Genomic DNA, 18,430 nt, shown 5'->3' with positions numbered 1-18,430 from the left:
GGTGGGTGGGGAATCACTACCGTCTTTTTGGAAGCCAAGAAATTCCGAACGGCTAGCGATGTATGCGCGGGCGCATTGTCATGGTGCAGAACCCAGCTGTTGTTACCCCACGGATCTGAACGTTTGCGGCTAATGCTTTCACGTAACCGCTTCAAAATTTCACAATAGAACATCCCATTGACAGTTTGACCAAGAGGAAAAAATTCCTTATGGATAATGCCTTTGATGTCGAAAAAACAATCATCATGGACTTCATGTAAACTCATAAATGGCCTTGGAAATAGTGAAACAATATAATTTTAATGATGCTACGTACCATCGTCTCGTTTATATTTGTTAGGTGCCATAATTATAATGTAAATGACTTAACTAAAAATACTGATCATTCTCAAAAAAGGCATAGCTATTTCCAAAAATAAGAAACACCTCATCTCAGACGTACTGAGGCTGCATGAATAAAATACATCATTACTCCCACATTGACTATTATCATTTGTATCTCAAATGCTTTAATTCCATTTTTGTCACAAGAAAGAGTAGAACATAATCTCCTTTGAGTAGGGAAAAATAAAATCTCTCATATTAACATTTTTCATTACTTCAAAGCTTCCAATGAACAATTTTTTCTATTAATAAAAGAGATAAGAAAAGTGATGACTATTTGCGATTATATTCTATTTCATAATGATACATAAGAATCCAGAATAGAATTAAACTTCTTGAAAACCTGTAATTCATGATATCATCATCATATCTTCCAAGTCATAATACAGTAAAATTTAAATTTGCTATGGCTGGATTTGTGATTGGCAATATATGATTATTGTTAGTATATCTTGTAGTTAACCTAGACTTCAGTCCATCTGCTTTCTGGTATCCAATATCAAAACTTATTGGCTAAAAGCCAATAATTCAGTCTTGTACATTGCACTTAGTACATAATTTATAGTTACTACTTATAAGAAGTTTGTAACGCTCACTTCATTTTTTATATAAAAATTTTCAATGAATCTGTTTTTTGTTACATTTACTTTAGTAAAAAAAGACACATATTTATTTATTTTTATCTGATTCAGTTGTGTTGGCCACTAAAAAAAATGAAAACTGATGCATTAAAAATTTACTGCCATTTTTTAACTTCGGTGATCTATAGTAACTGGTTTAAGGATAAAATGATTGGTGGTATTTTATGCCCTTAACTTCTAGAATACTATTTTCTAAAATCTTCCAGGTTGTTTTGCAACCTGATCAGGGTCCTATTTCTAAAACTCTACAGTTCAAAAAGTGACAGATGTTAATTACTTACCTGACAATTTGACAGCTTATCATGTTACATAAATCTTCAAATTTTTGTATAAAGTTGTCAAAACACTCCAACAGTTATGTCAATTTTTATGACTTATTGTCACATTTTCATTTCATAAATGTTTTAGGGCAACAGGAAAAACTGGAAATTTGTTAAAATAATTTTTGTCACATTTTTTTATGAAATAAAAAACTGTCAACTTTATTTACAAGTTGACATATTTGTCAAAGTGTTAGAACAATGCAATTGTTGTTCTATCATAATAACAATATTCCTCTTAAGAAGTATTGTAAACATGTTTGTGAATTTTTTGTAGTGTATATTTTTTTACTAAAGAGTTAGGTTCTGAAAAGTTATATATACTTTATTAGTTATATATGCTTTAGTCTTTTCAGCTGTATCTTTCTATACTTGCACTTACCACACGGGATTTTCTGAAAATTTCTTAAAAGTATTTTATTATTAAATTTATTATGTAGATTTTCTCTTCAACTATTTTTATGCAGTTAGAGAACATGAAATATTACGTTAGAAATAATAATAATAAAAAATATCAGTTACCTGTTATAGTTGACAGGTGACTTTTTGACAATTCTCAAAATTTATGAAGCAGTGTTTTGTAAACTTAAACAATTGTAATAATTTTCAATTTTTATTTGTCATAATTACATACATATCAGTATATGAAGTGGAAAAATGACAGTAAAATCTTCACACACCTGTTGAACTTGTCAAGATTTATGAAATAGGGCCCAGGTTGTATGTATTCAGTTTAATGTCTTACTAAGGACCCATATATTTTTTTTAGTTGTTTTTTTTTTAGATATTTAATAATTTAAAAATAATAATGATAATTTTAGTCAATATAACATGTATTAGTCTTAATTGTGTATTTTTTTTAGGCTGAAACAGAAACAAAAAAATTTCTTAAAACTACAATTGCTGACTATTACACATCATCGCATGATAAAGCAGATGTTGTAACACTTATGTGGAACTACCTCATGGCACAGGTAAATTAATATTCTTCTTTGCATTTATAACTCTTACAACCGAATTATTTCATTTTTTTTTAACCTCCGGGACCACCATTAGTTATTACTTCAGAGGATGAGATGAATGACAATTTTTGTAGCGTGTGAAAATGCCATGCCTGACCGGGATTCAAACCCGGGACCTCCGGATGAAAGGCTGAAACACTACCATTCACACCATTACTTAATTTGTATTTTTTAAGTTATTAACCACATTTATTTTTCAGATATAACTGAAAAAAATGTGGTAATTATTAGAATTATTACATTTGATTATTGTTGATTTCTTCATTATTGATAATTATTTACTTTGTTATAATTGTATGTAATAAAAATAAAATTGTATTCTGGGTGAAACATTATTGCCAAAAAAAAGAATCATAGGGTGACAAGTTGTTCTTCTTTTATTTAATTTTAAATTACATTTTTAAATTTCTTTTGCCTGTTAGAATGGGTTGAAATACAGCTTAACACTACGCAATTTTAGTTTGAGCTCTGTTACTAGATGAATTATTATTGTTGATGTTCACATGTCTGTACTAAGTATAACAACTATATTCAATTTCTTTATCTACAATGGCTGCTGTTTAACCCATGATTGGTCAACCTGTTAGATTTAGCTTAGTGAAAAAAATTCCTATGAAGAAAATATTTTTATTTCGCATCTGACAAGCCTCAAACCCCAGCTATGCCTAAATGACTATTTCTGACTAATTGTCCTCATATTTGCATGATGATTCATCAGCAGGCATCAGTGTTAGACGACAAAGAGGTGCACCATCTCAGTGTAGTTAGTAGCAATCTATACAGTTGACCGATCATGTCGCTCCTACTGTTTGAATTGTTCTACATGGTTTACCGATTGTGATTGTATTTTATGAGGTTTTTTTTTAATTATTGTTTTTTAATAATTTATTTAGTGTTGATTCGTTATTTGTGTTTTGTGTATAACTGCTTATATCAGTGAAGTGAATAAAATTAATTATGGCAAGAAAACCTGATGAAGAAGAGATTTTGTGTTGGATTATGGAATCAGAAAATGCTGCACTGCTTAAAAATGAAACTGATAGTGAAAGTGATTCTTTATTTGAACATTCAAGTCATAACTTGGATACAGAACAATCAAACAGTGAGGATGAACAAGAAAATAATGACACAGCAGACATTTGTTTATCTTCACCAATAGCGAGTGCTGTTTGTATAAAAAGACCAGTGCAATCTGGACCGCAGTACATCGAAAAGGATGGAATTACTAAATGGCAAGTGTATTAATCAGTTTCTTCTAAAAAAATACCAAAACAAAATATTGTTACAAAACTCCAATGAGTAAAACCTCCTGGCAAAGATTGTACACAGATTTTTGATTGTTGGAAAATATTTTTTCCTGACGAAACTATAAATAAGATTGTCCAATTTACAAATGATTAACTCGTAGAAATGAGAGTTAACTGTTCTCATGGAATCTTAGATTGCCAGCCTACAAGTTTGGAGGAAATATGAGCATTTTTTGGAGTCCTGTACATGTTAGGCGTGAAGAAAGCCAACCATTTGAAAACATTTGCTGAAATGTGGAAAAATGGCAGTACAGCACCAGAGTATTTTAGAGCTGTAATACCTGAAAGGAGATTTCACCAACTAATAAGAGCTATTAGATTTGATGGGAAGTGCACTCAAAATGAGTGTAGAAATTATGCATAGAAAATATAAAGGGTAGTTTATTTTTTGGTAATTAAAATACATAATCATAAGAAATTCAATATAAAAAACACATAAATCCATATTTAATTTTATTATTAAAAATACAAAATTATGTAAACTGTAGTGAAACAACTTTCAAACAAAGAAAAATGATTAATTAGGTCATTTGCCAGTTAAAATTGGCGTTATAAGACAAATAACAACAGCTTATGAAGTGTTAGACTTCTCCTACACAGTTGACTGGTCACGTGGCTAAAATAAGATTGACCTAACCCTGGTTAACAGAATAAAAAGCTTCATTATCATGGTCACATTGGTGAGTTTCTATTAAGAAAGAATTTCATGAATACAAAACAAGAATTACAAGATTGTTAGTGCCTACAGTCCAAATATATTCTATAGGTTTTATGTTATTTGTTTTAAGTTTTAAATGTATTTTTATAGCATGTTATAACCTACTTGTTCAGAACTATATGACAGTGTTTGTAGTAAACACTGGAACAAAAGTTGATCTACTGGACTTAAAATCTTATTTTGATGATGATTAATGGTGTTGATGACATTATTTTTTATTAAATACATTTAATATGTAAACATCAGTTTGTGCTATAATTAATTTCAAATATAAATATTTTATTTCTTTTTAATAAAACTTCTCCAGTCCATGATGAAAACATGATAAATAATTAATTGTAACAATATAACCAATAAATATTGGTTATAATCGCTAAAAATGTTCCATAACTATATAGTTAGAAACAGATCTGATGTTGAACTTTGGAGTTCCAGTCAGTTAAACATGAATGTAGTTTGGATGACTAGCCAAAAAATAAAATTGAATGTGATTTTAATTCTTTAATCTGTTTTTGATGTAATTATGCTTTATTGTGAGAAATGTTGTTAAATGACATTATCACTTGTAACAGTTTTATCAAAAAATGTATAACCTTTAACATTGTAGTGCCGATGAAAGGTTAGCTTCTTTTGTCTCTTGTATTTTGAAAGAAGTTTTGGAAATCACAGTTTATGAAGCTTAACCTGTAATAATTTCATGATATACTAAATATTAGGAAATGAATTAGAAGGATCTGACATGCTGTGAGTAGCTATTATTTCGAACTGTATTGTTAATCTTAATTAATTAATTCATGAAAGTTGGCTGGCTACTTCTACCTTCCTTATGTGAAATAGGTTCATGCATTTCTAAATGCTACATACCATTGTTTCACATCACTCTCATTTGTTTCATTCTTTCAATGGCTTTGAACCACTTTATACTCTGGCTAACAGTAATCTTATGTTATAAAACTTTTTCTAAACTTTTCAGATGTATCCTAAGCTTTGAATAGCAGCTGATGGTTATAGATTTGTCAAAGCTGCCTTCATGGTGATTACTATAACTAAAAAAATGTGTGTGATGAAAAATGTATTGATAAAGGTTTTATAAAATGCAATAAAATTATATTTAAAAATAAATTGTTTATGAAAATTAGTAATTATGTGTGAGCTGTTGATTGATGATATTTGAGTGTTCACCCACTCATCTACCAGGCTAATTCCTGCCTAAATAGTTCTTAGTAAATGTTAATTTTTTTATTTGATGAGGATGAGGAGTGAATTTTGTAATGCTAATGAAATCCCAAGTCCAGCCAGGATTTGAACCCAGATCTTCTAAATAAAAGTATGCTATATCACAGAGGTTGGTAGAAACAGAATTTTTTCTCATTCTTTTACTCTTTTAATTTCTTAATTTTTAAAACTTACCACAGTGCTAGATTCTGGAATTTTCTCATTTATAATTTCATTCCTCTTATACTTGTTTAAATAACATGTAGATTATATTATGACGTCATAAAAGTGAAATACGTTACAATGGATCATTCTGTTAATTATTAATAAATACATCTTTTTTCTAGATGTCTTGTTGTGGTGTAGATGACTATAATGATTTTCAAACTTCTGAGAAATTTCGGCAGGGTAATATGACTGTTCCAGTTACTTGTTGTGTTCTTGAAGGAGACTTCAGAAAGTTCACTCCAAAGGATCCAAATTGCCCATATAGTCCGTCTGAAGCAAATTCATATTACAAAACTGTAAGTTATCAAAATATTTTATATTTGAAATGACTTGTTTGATTAAGAATGATATTAATGGTGTGTTCTAATTGATAGAATTTTTTTATTACAATATATTGCTATATAAAAATAATGATGATAAGTGCTTAAACAATTTTTGACTTGTAATTTCACTTGATTTATAGTAACTCAACAACGTCATGTCAGGATTTTAGTCGGTGATAAATTTGAGATAAATGTGGATTACTGAATAAATCATCAAAACTCAATGAATGAGACAAAAATGTTTGGGTGATGCTGATTATATGTATTTTTATTTTCCCATAATTTAGTTTGTGTTATATATTTTTCTTTCACTCATGAATGAGTGCAAAAGAGATATAACACTGTTCCACATAATAAAAGTAGTGGAGATTATATAAGCATTAATATTTAAGCAATAAGATGACTGATTTTAAAATTTATTTTATAAAGTTTTATTGTGCACAGAGAGCCTTGTCAGAGTATTTAATAAAAAATTTTATGTAAAGTACAAATATAAAAATACTTTGATTTTTGTTAATGAAAGAAGTCCCGTATATTATACTTACTTTTCCTGACTGTTTTCTTATCTTAATTTTTTTTTTATAAGTAGAGCAGGATGATTGACACAATAATACATCTATTGCATCGTATTTCTAAAAAAAAGAAGAAATTATTTAATATATAAACACTGAAAATAGTCACTTTTTGAATCTCTTTAAACAAATGAAAGGAAAAAAAATAATTATTTTTGACTAAATAAAGGTTTATATACCAAAGAAAGAAAGAAATTCTGGTTGTGGACAAGATGATAAGCTGCTCAGATCTGCTTTGATCTGCTGTGAGGGGATATTATTCCCCTCAATATCATACTGTTTTCTTCTTATCCTTTGATCTGTTTTTCTCATTTTCAGTTGTGTGGGTAAAGGTATGATATTGATGGAGCTGAGATCCTCCATGCTAATGATGCTCTCTTGATGATAGAGCCAGTATGTCCTTGTTTTATTTGTCTGAATTAAGGTATTCAGAGCCTATTAACTGATTCAGGCAGGCTGTATGAAATAAGTTGTCACAAGGAAAGCTCAGCCTTTTAACTCTCCTTCAAAAAAAAAAAATACTTTGATCATTATTGAAGAATACATTGTTGTGGATTTTTGCTATAAAAAGAGTAATGTATGGAGAAGTAAACATTGTTATTGTAATAGATGGAAATAAAGGGGAAAGTATCAGGCAATATACAGTATATGTCTCTAATAACATTTAATATTGGGACCTATAAATTTAAATATTGGGACCTTTAAATAGGTCCATCTTCAGTTTAAATAAATATACACACCTTTGTGTATTTTGGCTGAAATTATCTGGATAGTTCAATCCACCAGATTGAGGGAATGGGTTAAATTATCTACATGATGTTGGTAGGTTGGCCATCTTGTTAGTGTCATTAACATGTCACTATCTAATTTACACTCTACTTTATATAATACATTCCTTGTATATCTTAATTATGATGACTTCATTTTGGAAGTAAGTGCATTCATCACACTAAATTATTAAGGTTATGCAGCTCATAAAAAATGTTACTTTTAGTTGTAATTGGTAACTAAAGTTTTAAGTTTTTTGACTCACAGTTGTAAGCCTAATTATAATAGATTCGGTAAAGGAATAATTGTTAAATTTTTAATCTTAACACATAATGTATGTCAAAATGAGAGGTCATAAATAACTGAATTTATTAAAAAAGTAAAAATCCAGCAATCCATAGTGACAAGCTATATACTCAAATCAGTTTAAGTTATTTTTCCAGCCTGTAGTAAAGAAACTAAAAAAAAAAAAAGAAAAAAGGGGTTGAGAAAATGTGTTCATCCTACCCCTCATTGAATCCAAGAAAAAGTGAAGAAAAAAAATCATTATTATAAAATTTAAATTACATACATGATGTGATTTAAGCAGAACTAACCTACAACCAGTATACTAGTACTACTTTGTAAAAGAAACTTCAAATTAATTTTGTTTATTTATTAATTTTCTTACTTTTCAGAGTAACCCATTGTTTACCTAAAGAAAAAGAAAACTTTATGATAGTGCCCAAAACAAAGGGCATTACCATATTTTAAGTAATATTTTAAAAAAAAATTTTATTGTTTGAATGTTTTGGGGGCATTCATAGGAAAAATTATAACTTAAAATTGAAACATGAGGGATCCATGCATCTTTCCATCTCTTTGACTAACTGTAATTAAATAAAACGGCATCATCAATAACATATATTCAGATGTCACCATACAAAATTTCATTGTAATCAGTTAAGATAGATATCAAGCAAAAAACTGTGGTTAAAAACCCCCAAAAATTAGGTTTATTATCCTCTAACGCTTATTGAAATTCCTCAAAGTATATAATCAAATTAACATACTAATATTAGTGGAATCATTTAATTAGTACAAGAATATGAGCTGAGTCCAAAAATGACAAAAAATGGATTTTTTGCTCCTACCCCTTAAGAGAGTTTGAATAGACGCAGCATCATCAAAAAGTATTTTAGCTATTTAAGGGCCATAAAATCATGTAAAAAAAATTAACTACCCTTGTCCTGTCTCTGATCACATATCTTGCTGCCCTGTTGAGCAATTGTAACCAAAATTAAATATCGTCAATATGCCATATTGAGAAATCATCATGCCAAATTTCATCCAAATCAGGCCCCCGAGTCCTGAAGTGTTAACCAAATAAAAGGGGAAAAAACAAATAAGTGAAATTTTAGAAGCTACTTTCAAAAATTTTACCAAGGAATTCAATTTTCTGTAGATGAAAAAACAGAGAATCTGTTTTGTAAACTACAATCCAGATTGAGCTATTATTTTTTTTATTTTGTTAATATGTTAATTTAACTCAATTTGTAATTAAAAGGTAAGGTGTAATAAGGTAAAATTTAAAAAAAACAGTGCAACATATTATGTACATTCTTCCACAATTTTTCATTGCTAGAATTGTGATTAGTCATGAAACATCAAGATCTGCCAAACTCCCATCATGCAAAAAAAACTTTTAACTTATACTTAATATATATATATATATATATAGAAGAATTCAAAATTCTCTTCTGTTATAGAAAACTTTTCTTATTTTACATGAGAAATGAAATGAGACTAACCTTAAAACAAGAAATGAATTAGTGTACAAAACCAAGAGAAAATCCAATGTAACACAAATATTTTTCAGATGGTAACAATCTTTTCATCTGTGTCTGAATCATCAGATTTAAATTATTCTTTCAAAGAAAATAATTTCAAATTGTTTGATATATTAATCCACAATATGTTGAAATTACTTATACCTGAAAAGTGTTTCTTAGAGCGAATTTTCATGTAAACCTGATTATTAATCAGAATTTATGAAAGAATTTGTCTATTATCTGAAATATTATTACTTTAATTATTTTATATGTAAAGTAAAATCCATATTCATTAACTTTATTAAATTACAAAGAATAGTGTACATAACATTATATGTTTCTTGTCACTAAATCAGTAATAATCTTGATTAAAACAAAAAAATTTGGATTTTTTTTATAAATCTGTATGATATTTCAACAGCTTGATATAAATTAAGATGTTTAACTAAAAAAAAAAGATAAAAATCACGCTATTTTCTGTAAGATTATTTTAACATATATAAGGTATATTAAAAACTAAAGCATGTAGTTTAATGTAAACACTAGGCTTGATTTTTTGTATCTCTGTGAAGTTTTCTGATTTTTCCTTAGATTAAAGAGATATGGAAACAGAAATGTGTTGGTAAATTTTTATGATTTTTTTCATTAAGCTTGCTGTTTCATGTGTTTTTTTTACTTTCACCAATAATAGAATCCACAAAAGTTTGAAGTAGTTATAAACAAACAAATGTTCTCAATAACTGTGAACCAGATAGCAAAGTAAACTTAGTTTAATAAGTTTTTCAACTACAATAAAAATGTCAAGTCATTGCAGTATTACATTCTGTAGTTTCAAGTGATTATATCCTCAGCTAGTCGTGAGGTTCTTGCACTGAGTTCAGCAACAAGTATATTACCATTGCAAGTGTACTATATATTGCAGAATAAGGTGGTTAGAAAAAACAGCTCACCGTTTGAAAAAATTAAAAAGTATTTACAATCATCTTAAAAACAGTTTAAATGTTAGATACTGATATTATCACTATCATCATATAATTGTAAAATTGCTCACAGCTGATTTAATTTCAAAATCTTAATGATTTAAAATATGTTAAATATAGCTAGTAAATTTTTATTTTTCATTTCTTTAAAACATTAAATTTTATTTGGTCTTCAACATGCCGATATGTTAGTTGTAACTATCCCATTTGATTGGTTTTATGCCTTCCCCTCAATATTTCCTACGTACAGACATAATGATTTGCTGAATGTTCTAAAATTCATGTTATTTTCTGCAGTATTTCCATTAAAAGTATGTTATTTGTAAAATTCCTTTGTGATGCTAATCTTCTAACAGTTTAATTTACAAATATTTTAAGTAAAAATTAATGCAATTTTATATATGACTACACATTTATTTTTCATTTAAAAATTTGTAGTTTGGTTCTCTAATTCAGACCAGTAAGCTTTATCCAAACCTTTAATCCATTTTTAATGTGTCATTATTTTTTAAATGTCTATTTTTCTGCTACTCTTGAGCTAATTTTTTACCAACGCCTTAGATTAAGTCCACCTTCATTGATCTTTTGTATATATATTTACACATATAGTAAAAGCCACAGAGAATATTTTTTTTAAAGTGAATTAAAAGTATTTTTATTTTTTCAAAGTCTAAATTTATTGTGCTAAAAACAGTTGTTTTTTATTTTTATAAATTCATAACATTTTTCTATTAAGTCTTGTTCTGTTCTGTTTTTAATAATAAAAGTTCTTTTTTTTGTTTTTCATAAACTGTATTACATCAATTTTCTCAGAATTAAATTCTTTACAAGCTTGATAATAAAATTGATGCATTTACAAATGTATAAATTTATACAAATTTATATGAAATCATTAATTGGGTGAAGTTCCTATCGGGTAAAGCTGGGCTTCCTACCTCTCTCCTAAAAAAAAAAATATATATATATAAATAAAAAATGATTTTCTAAACACTTGAAGATGACTGTAATTATCAACAAGAATAGCTACTATGCCACTGCAAAAGGTATCAAATAACAACTCAAATCTTCAGAAGTACCATAATATGTGATTAAAAAAAGTAAGTTTTTTCTTCTTAAAATACTTGTTGTTTCTTCTACTTCTTGTTTCTATTGGAATCAAAAATTATTTTTAATCAGCACATTTTCAATTTTCTTTTATATTAAGCATTGAATATTGTCACGTGTTCACAGTTTGACAAGGATATTGAGATATAGCATTTGTAAAAACTCTCTTACAAATATAATTTATTTACTTTAAAATAACTTATAATGTACAAAATGATCTGTCATAAATAGCAAAGTATAATTTCGATTTAATATAAAATTTACAATAACTAACGGAAATTTAATACAGAATTAACAAAATATTATAGCAGTAAGAAAACAATCACAAAATCAATTTGCTTTATGCAAGAATTATTCCCTTGTAATGTCTACAAAAAGAAACTAACTTGACACTGTATAAATGAATAATATTACTTTCACCTCTGTTCACAAGAACTCGCTGAAAGCTTTTCGTACTTAACCATTGTCCAAAAATGAAATACTCATGATGCACTCTTTGCTCTTTTGTTACCACACACTCATTCCGAGTGTTCCTGCACACTGACCTCATTTATTGCACACTAAACAGAAACTGCAACTCTGCTGGTCCTCAGCAATATTTATATCTCCAGGCCTAGGGTCTGAACTGCAGTAAAGTCCCCAACCCACCTTTTTGTTTGTTCAAGCATAATGACTTTTCTTTTTTGTATCTTCTATTCTTTTCTAGAAAGAATTTCTTTTTTGTTTCTTCTAAATTACTCATTCATTTTCTCTCTTTTCTTCTAGAACCTTCTCTACCCATTACAATATATATATATATATATATATATATATATATATATTATTAACTTTACAGTAAAATTATGTTTGTTAGCTTTAATAAAAATATATGTGAGAAATCTTGATAAATTTATGTAACATATTTTGAGTTAATTTTTATTAACTGTAATATAATTTTTTTTTTCTGTGTTTTAGGGGTGTTACAGGACTCTTGTTAACTGGGTTATGGATCACATCAATTGGGTAATATGGGTAGTAGTGATAGTTGTTATTGTAGAACTTTTAGCAATGTTTTTTGCTTTTTGTCTCAACAAATCTCTTCTTGAGACATATAAATGAATCAACATATCCAATGAAACATTTGTCTTTAGTGCCTCTGTATATAGCTACAATAATTAGAGTTCACAATATATTATAAATTATATGCTATTAATTTTATTTATTTGGTAAAACATGTACTATCAAACTTCTGTAACTCAGCCTTTACTAGCTGAATTTTTTTTAATAATTTTTCTTCACGCTGTTATTTGATTAAAATTATATTGAGGCATTATGAGCTCTATAATTTAAATTATGTATTCTTTAATAATAATGATATCAATAAAATATAAAAGAATTTAAAAAGTTATGCATATGTTAATTCTGAAAAATTAACAAATCAAATTGATTCAGGGTAGAAAAATGTAAGAAGTAAGTGGAATTAAATTCTAGATTGCATATTATTCATTATTTATAAAAATTTGTGAAAGTATTTTGAAGATGCTTAAAGCCCATATAATATATACATGAATAGGACTGGTTAATTATTTTTAAATACATAAAAATAATAAATAAATAATACTAATTTGTTTAAAATAATTTTTGATCAGTTGGTAAACATTTTTATCAAAATTTGTCTTTTTTTTTGAAAAAAATTCAGACATGATAATTTAAATACATTACAGAATACTTCATTTCAATAAACTTATAATTTATTTTATTTTTTAAATTACATGTTATATTTTAGTTAACATGTTATATATAATAAGAACCTTGCACATCTTGTTTTTTTAGTTTTAGTTAATTGATTATTTTTTTTTTTTTGGAAAAATGTACACATTGATTTTTATTATAATAAAATAAAATGTATTTAAATAGTATAAGCTAAAAATATAATTAATTAATTTATATTGAGTAGAAAAAACTTTTTTTGTACTACTAGTTAGTGTTATGTACTTTTATCCATTTTTGTATGATGTAGTTCAAAAACAAACCGTTCTTTATATTCTGCTCTTCTTTCATTGATATTTTTTTAATTTAAAAAACTTTGATGTTAAATAGTATTTGAGGTAAATACTATATTAATCATTAATGATTTCTTTTAACCTTTGTTATAAAAATAGATAAAAAACTTTTTTTTGTTTGTTTGAATCAAAACTATATCAAAATAATTAATTTTATGTTTTATTACTGTACATTCAAGTTACAGAAGTTTGATTTAAATTAAAACTAAGCTATATTATAGCATTACAATAAGTTACATGAATTGTACATATGTTGTAGAATACCAAACAATGGTTTTATGCTCTGAGAATCCAGTTAATGTAGGTCTTAATTTATCCTTGAGACCAAAATAATGTTTAATTATACCGTTTAATATTATTGTATCTGTTATTACAATATTTTTTTTTTTTTTTAAGAAGTAGTAAAATTCTCACTTTTTTGTGGTTTTAACTGATGTGGTAAAATTTGCATTGAAATATTTTAACTACAATGTAATTATTGCAGTTATAAATGTTTATGTAACAGAAGAAACCACTTATTCTTTGATATAGAAAATAAATATACTTAAATAAAAAAGAAAAACAATTTTTATGGTAAAAGTTTAGAAAATTTATTTATATCATTCCAATCCATACACTGTTTTTTTTTTTGTAATACAAATGTAATATCATAAATTAGAACACTAGTAATATGTTTGTTTGTATTTATTTGTTACTGTATATTTATTTGTTTATTTTTTTCTGACAAACAAATTTGTTTGATAGCATACTTGTACATATTGTATAAACTTTGTTGTAATTTTATTATTTTTTTCCTTTATGGCTTTTAGAAAATGTGTATATAATACATTTATATTTACAGTGTGTCCTATAAAGAAATTTTTGTCTTTGATTGTCTTGAAATATTTTATTTACCGATCAATTGGGCTAGAATTTTGCCTTGATACCAAAAGTTACAAAAAGTATACCATAAAATATCAAAGTCAATCAAACACACAAACCTCAGTGTGGGAGACACATTGTAATATGTTAAAATAAAATGTACATGATGAAAAATGAAGAGTGAAAACAATTTATATACTAACAGTTTTACGAAAAGCAGTTTGTTTATTTAATGAAAAGTGTTATAAGTAAAACAAATTATGGAAATTATTTATATTTAATAAATATTTATGAAAGGTGAAATTTGTGAATCAATATATTTAAAATAATTAATAATAAATTATCTGTGAGATAGATTTTTTGCTTTACAAGAATATATTTTCTTAATCGTTTTTTTAAAAAAAATTTGTTTTAAATCAATGTGCAGGTTAAGATTAATTAATTGTATTTAATATATGGAGTACAATAATAACCACACACTTTATACTGAAAAATTTTATTATATGATAATTGTTTCATTACTTGAAAGAATGTTCAGAAATAAAAATTATAAATTTATCTTTTTACATAGAATCATGTACTGTTAGAATTAATCACATTATTGTAACATGAGATGTTTTTAATAAATTTTATTAAATTATTAAAAAAAAATTAAATAAATATATCCTACCAGAATTTTTGAATTTTTTGTGAGAAATTTTAAAAATAATATTACAAACAATTTGCTTAATGTTAAGTCAATAACATTATAAATCTTATTTTTTCTAAGGTAAAACATAGTACTTTATACACCCACTAATTGCACTGCCTTCTAGTTTAAATAGGAGGTAAACATTCCATACCGACCACCAGGACTTATGAAAAAAATGTATGTCATCTTGGGAAGTGTTCTATTTTATTATACCTGTAGCAAGCCACTGTTCCATAGAAAACTACTTGGCAAACAGTTTTATAAAATACTAGTTTTTTTTTTCAATCTCTTATAAGTGACATAATTGATTGGATGTTGACTACTTGAAATGTCATAGAAACTGCTTCTAAAACTGAAATTAAAGCTGTTCTTGATATAAAATTACTAAAATTTATTTCTATCAACAGTATAGAACACTAATGATGACACTTCAGTTTGAGTAATTCTTTGCAAAAAAAAAATCATTTGATAAAGATAGGAACATCATTGCAATCTTACACGTTTTTATTGTTCTCATTTAAATGATTAATAGTGTAGAAAGAAAAATTGTTGTTTTACTAGCAATAACTTGAATTCAACTTTATACATTTACAGACAAAATCATTTCAGAATATTTTTTGTGAATTTTTTTACATAATTACTTGCATCAAGATGAGCTGTGAAATAGTCAGCTTTTCATTGCTGACAGTATAAAAAAAATTAAGTCTCATTTTGTTGATTGAGATCCAGATTTCTTTTGTTTAAATACACAATTGCATTTATTTTTTTAATGCTTTTATTTATAGTCGCATCAACAATTAGTCAGTAGCGACTAAAACAACACTACAAGATCATAAATAACAAAAAATAAACAATAAAGGAACAGGAAAAATAAAGAATATACAAAGACAAAACAGCAAATGCAGGTTAAATTACATATAACTCAGACAAAAATCACTAAATTTCATTCTTCATTCCGCTGTAAGAGAGGAACCGCAACAGACGTTTTATTCATTTCCCAGCTATTTCTTTTAATAAAAGAAAAGTAACAGGTATAAAAACGAAACTGTATACCAACCAATGTTTGTAAACATTTTATTTATTACTTGTATAATCAAATAACAATGATAGAATCGTTATAATACTTCTGCAATGAATTTTTATTCACAGAAAATGCTCAATATGGCCAAAATTTGCCTCCAGGTATTTCTAAACATGTTTGAAATACATGCTGAAGTACCAAAGGAATGATTCCATTTACAAATTCAGTTATGTTATTTTTCAGTTAATCCAAGATATGAGGAATTGTTCTTGTAAACAAACCCGTTCAATGTTCTCTATAAATAAAAATCTGTAGGTGTAAGAACTCAGGATTCTGGGTCCAGAAATGCCTTGAAATGAACCTATCTGCTAAAACTTCATGCAGAAAATTTAGCAAAGCATTGATGGTGTCTGCCATTGCTTCACTTTGTGAAATACATTCCAGCAATTTTTTCCTCATTAAGTTCATCCAATTAAAGGATAAATGAATTCACTGTGTGTAGTTTTAAATGCTCTGTGTGTTTTCAGTGATCTGTGCATACACTACACAAGATTTCTGCTTATTATGCCAGTTTTTTGATAAATTTTTTTGAATATTGAGCTATGCGATCAGAAGTAACATGTGACTTTTCTTTGTCAGTATAGATGGTCTCACGGACTCGGGTGTGTCTTTGACAGATCCATTTCTTGGAACAAGTTTTGCACAGCATTGCAATGTGAAACATCAGTGTCTGGATATCTTTGAAAAAACATTTCTTTCAGATATTCTGTGTAGCCACTATCACAATGAAAATATATTTTCAACCAAAACAAATTCCAGCATTAAGTGTTAAAACTATTGTTGCACTAGAAACAAAAGTATCAATGATTATGGAAATAAAAAGTATTGTCAATAATGAAACATGGAAATCAGCTGTGAAATAATAACCTCCGAGACCACCGTTAGGTATTGCTTCAGAGGATGAGATGAATGATTTGTAGCGTGTGTGAAAATGCTGTGCCTGACTGGGATTCGAATCCGGGACTTCCGGATGAGCTGTGAAATAGTCAGCTTTTCACTGCTGACAATATAAAAAAAAATTAAGTCTCATTTTGTTGATTGAGATCCAGATTTCTTTTGTTTAAATACACAATTGCATTTATTTTTTTAATGCTTTTATTTATAGTCGCATCAACAATTGGTCAGTAGCGACTAAAACAACACTACAAGATCATAAATAACAAAAAATAAACAATAAAGGAACAGGAAAAATAAAGAATATACAAAGACAAAACAGCAAACGCAGGCTAAATTACATATAACTCAGACAAAAATCACTAAATTTCATTCTTCATTCCGCTGTAAGAGAGGAACCGCAACAGACGGTTTTACCCTCTTTCCAGGTTAAGAGATTTCAAATCTGAGCCTAGGTCTAATATTGTTGGTATATAGAATTTTCATTGAAGCTACACTATAGAATGTATCTGTTTTAAAAACTTAAGTAAAAAGGTTGAATACTGTATACCAAGCTTACATTTATTTGTTTCAAATTTCAAAATTGTGTTATTTTAATAATCTGTAAATGGGAATTTGTTAAAAATAAGTCAATTCTGTTGGTAAGTATGGTTCTTTTACGTATTTTATGCATCTGTGGGTGAGTGTAGTACATCCTTTCTGTCCAATGTGATATTTAGAGTAGTCGCTGTTTTATTAGTGTTCTGAAAGATCATATTTGGCTTGTTGTTTTGAAAATGACTGTAACTTTCTTTCCTAAATATTTTTGACTGTTTTATATGATTTTTGGTTGATATGTGTTAGTGTTATACAATTTTAATCGGCAGTTGAATTTTAAATTTGTTTATAGATTACGTAGCACGTTATCTTAAGTTTTGTTTATAATGTTTACAAATATACTGAGGTAATTAAAAAGGCTTCATTGAACAAATTATTTATCAAGTCACTTGATTGTTATAAAAGTTTTTTTTCATCAGATGTTTCATTCTATAACACTCAATATTAAGTTTTATGTAGTGGTCTATCACTTACTATAGAGATTTGTTTGATAATCTTTAATACATTAAACAGAGGTAAGAGCATAGCTTAGGAATCTCGTTTGGCAGATAAGTTTTTTGCAAGTCTGTCCATATTTTAATTTTTTTTAAATCCAACCTTATCAGCACAAACAAACATACTCATTCAAGTAAATTCAATATATTTTTCAAACTTTTATGTTTTTAAGTTGAGAGAAAATTACAAATAAAGCAACATGTTGATAGTAGTAGTGTGTTTTCTGTTTGATGCTGACTATCAAAGTCATAATTAAAAAATTATTTTACTTTTGGTGGGTTTTTAGAGTCACTTTTATTGTTTATTTAAAGTTACCAAACCAAGTTGAAGCAGTATTTACAGTGAGTGAATTGATGCACGATTTTGCAATGGAAAA

At 27.2% G+C, this 18,430-nt stretch overlaps 1 protein-coding gene across 1 annotated transcript in view; it reads left to right on the top strand.

Moving 5' to 3' along the window:
- The window catches only part of Tsp66E (Tetraspanin 66E), a 362,122-nt gene extending 344,204 nt beyond the window's left edge, over window positions 1–17,918 (top strand). The window contains exons 6-8 of the mRNA XM_075353657.1: window positions 2,209–2,319; window positions 5,955–6,131; window positions 12,348–17,918. Coding sequence (XP_075209772.1) covers window positions 2,209–2,319; window positions 5,955–6,131; window positions 12,348–12,491 — 432 coding nt within the window. The 3' untranslated portion in view covers window positions 12,492–17,918. The remainder of the gene's footprint in view (window positions 1–2,208; window positions 2,320–5,954; window positions 6,132–12,347) is intronic.
- The last annotated feature ends 512 nt before the right edge of the window (window positions 17,919–18,430 follow it).

Source organism: Lycorma delicatula, chromosome 1, assembly GCF_047948215.1.
Source record: "Lycorma delicatula isolate Av1 chromosome 1, ASM4794821v1, whole genome shotgun sequence".
NCBI lineage: Eukaryota > Metazoa > Arthropoda > Insecta > Hemiptera > Fulgoridae > Lycorma > Lycorma delicatula.
Note: the sequence above shows the minus strand (reverse complement) of the source record. Positions and strands in the feature narration are given on the sequence as shown.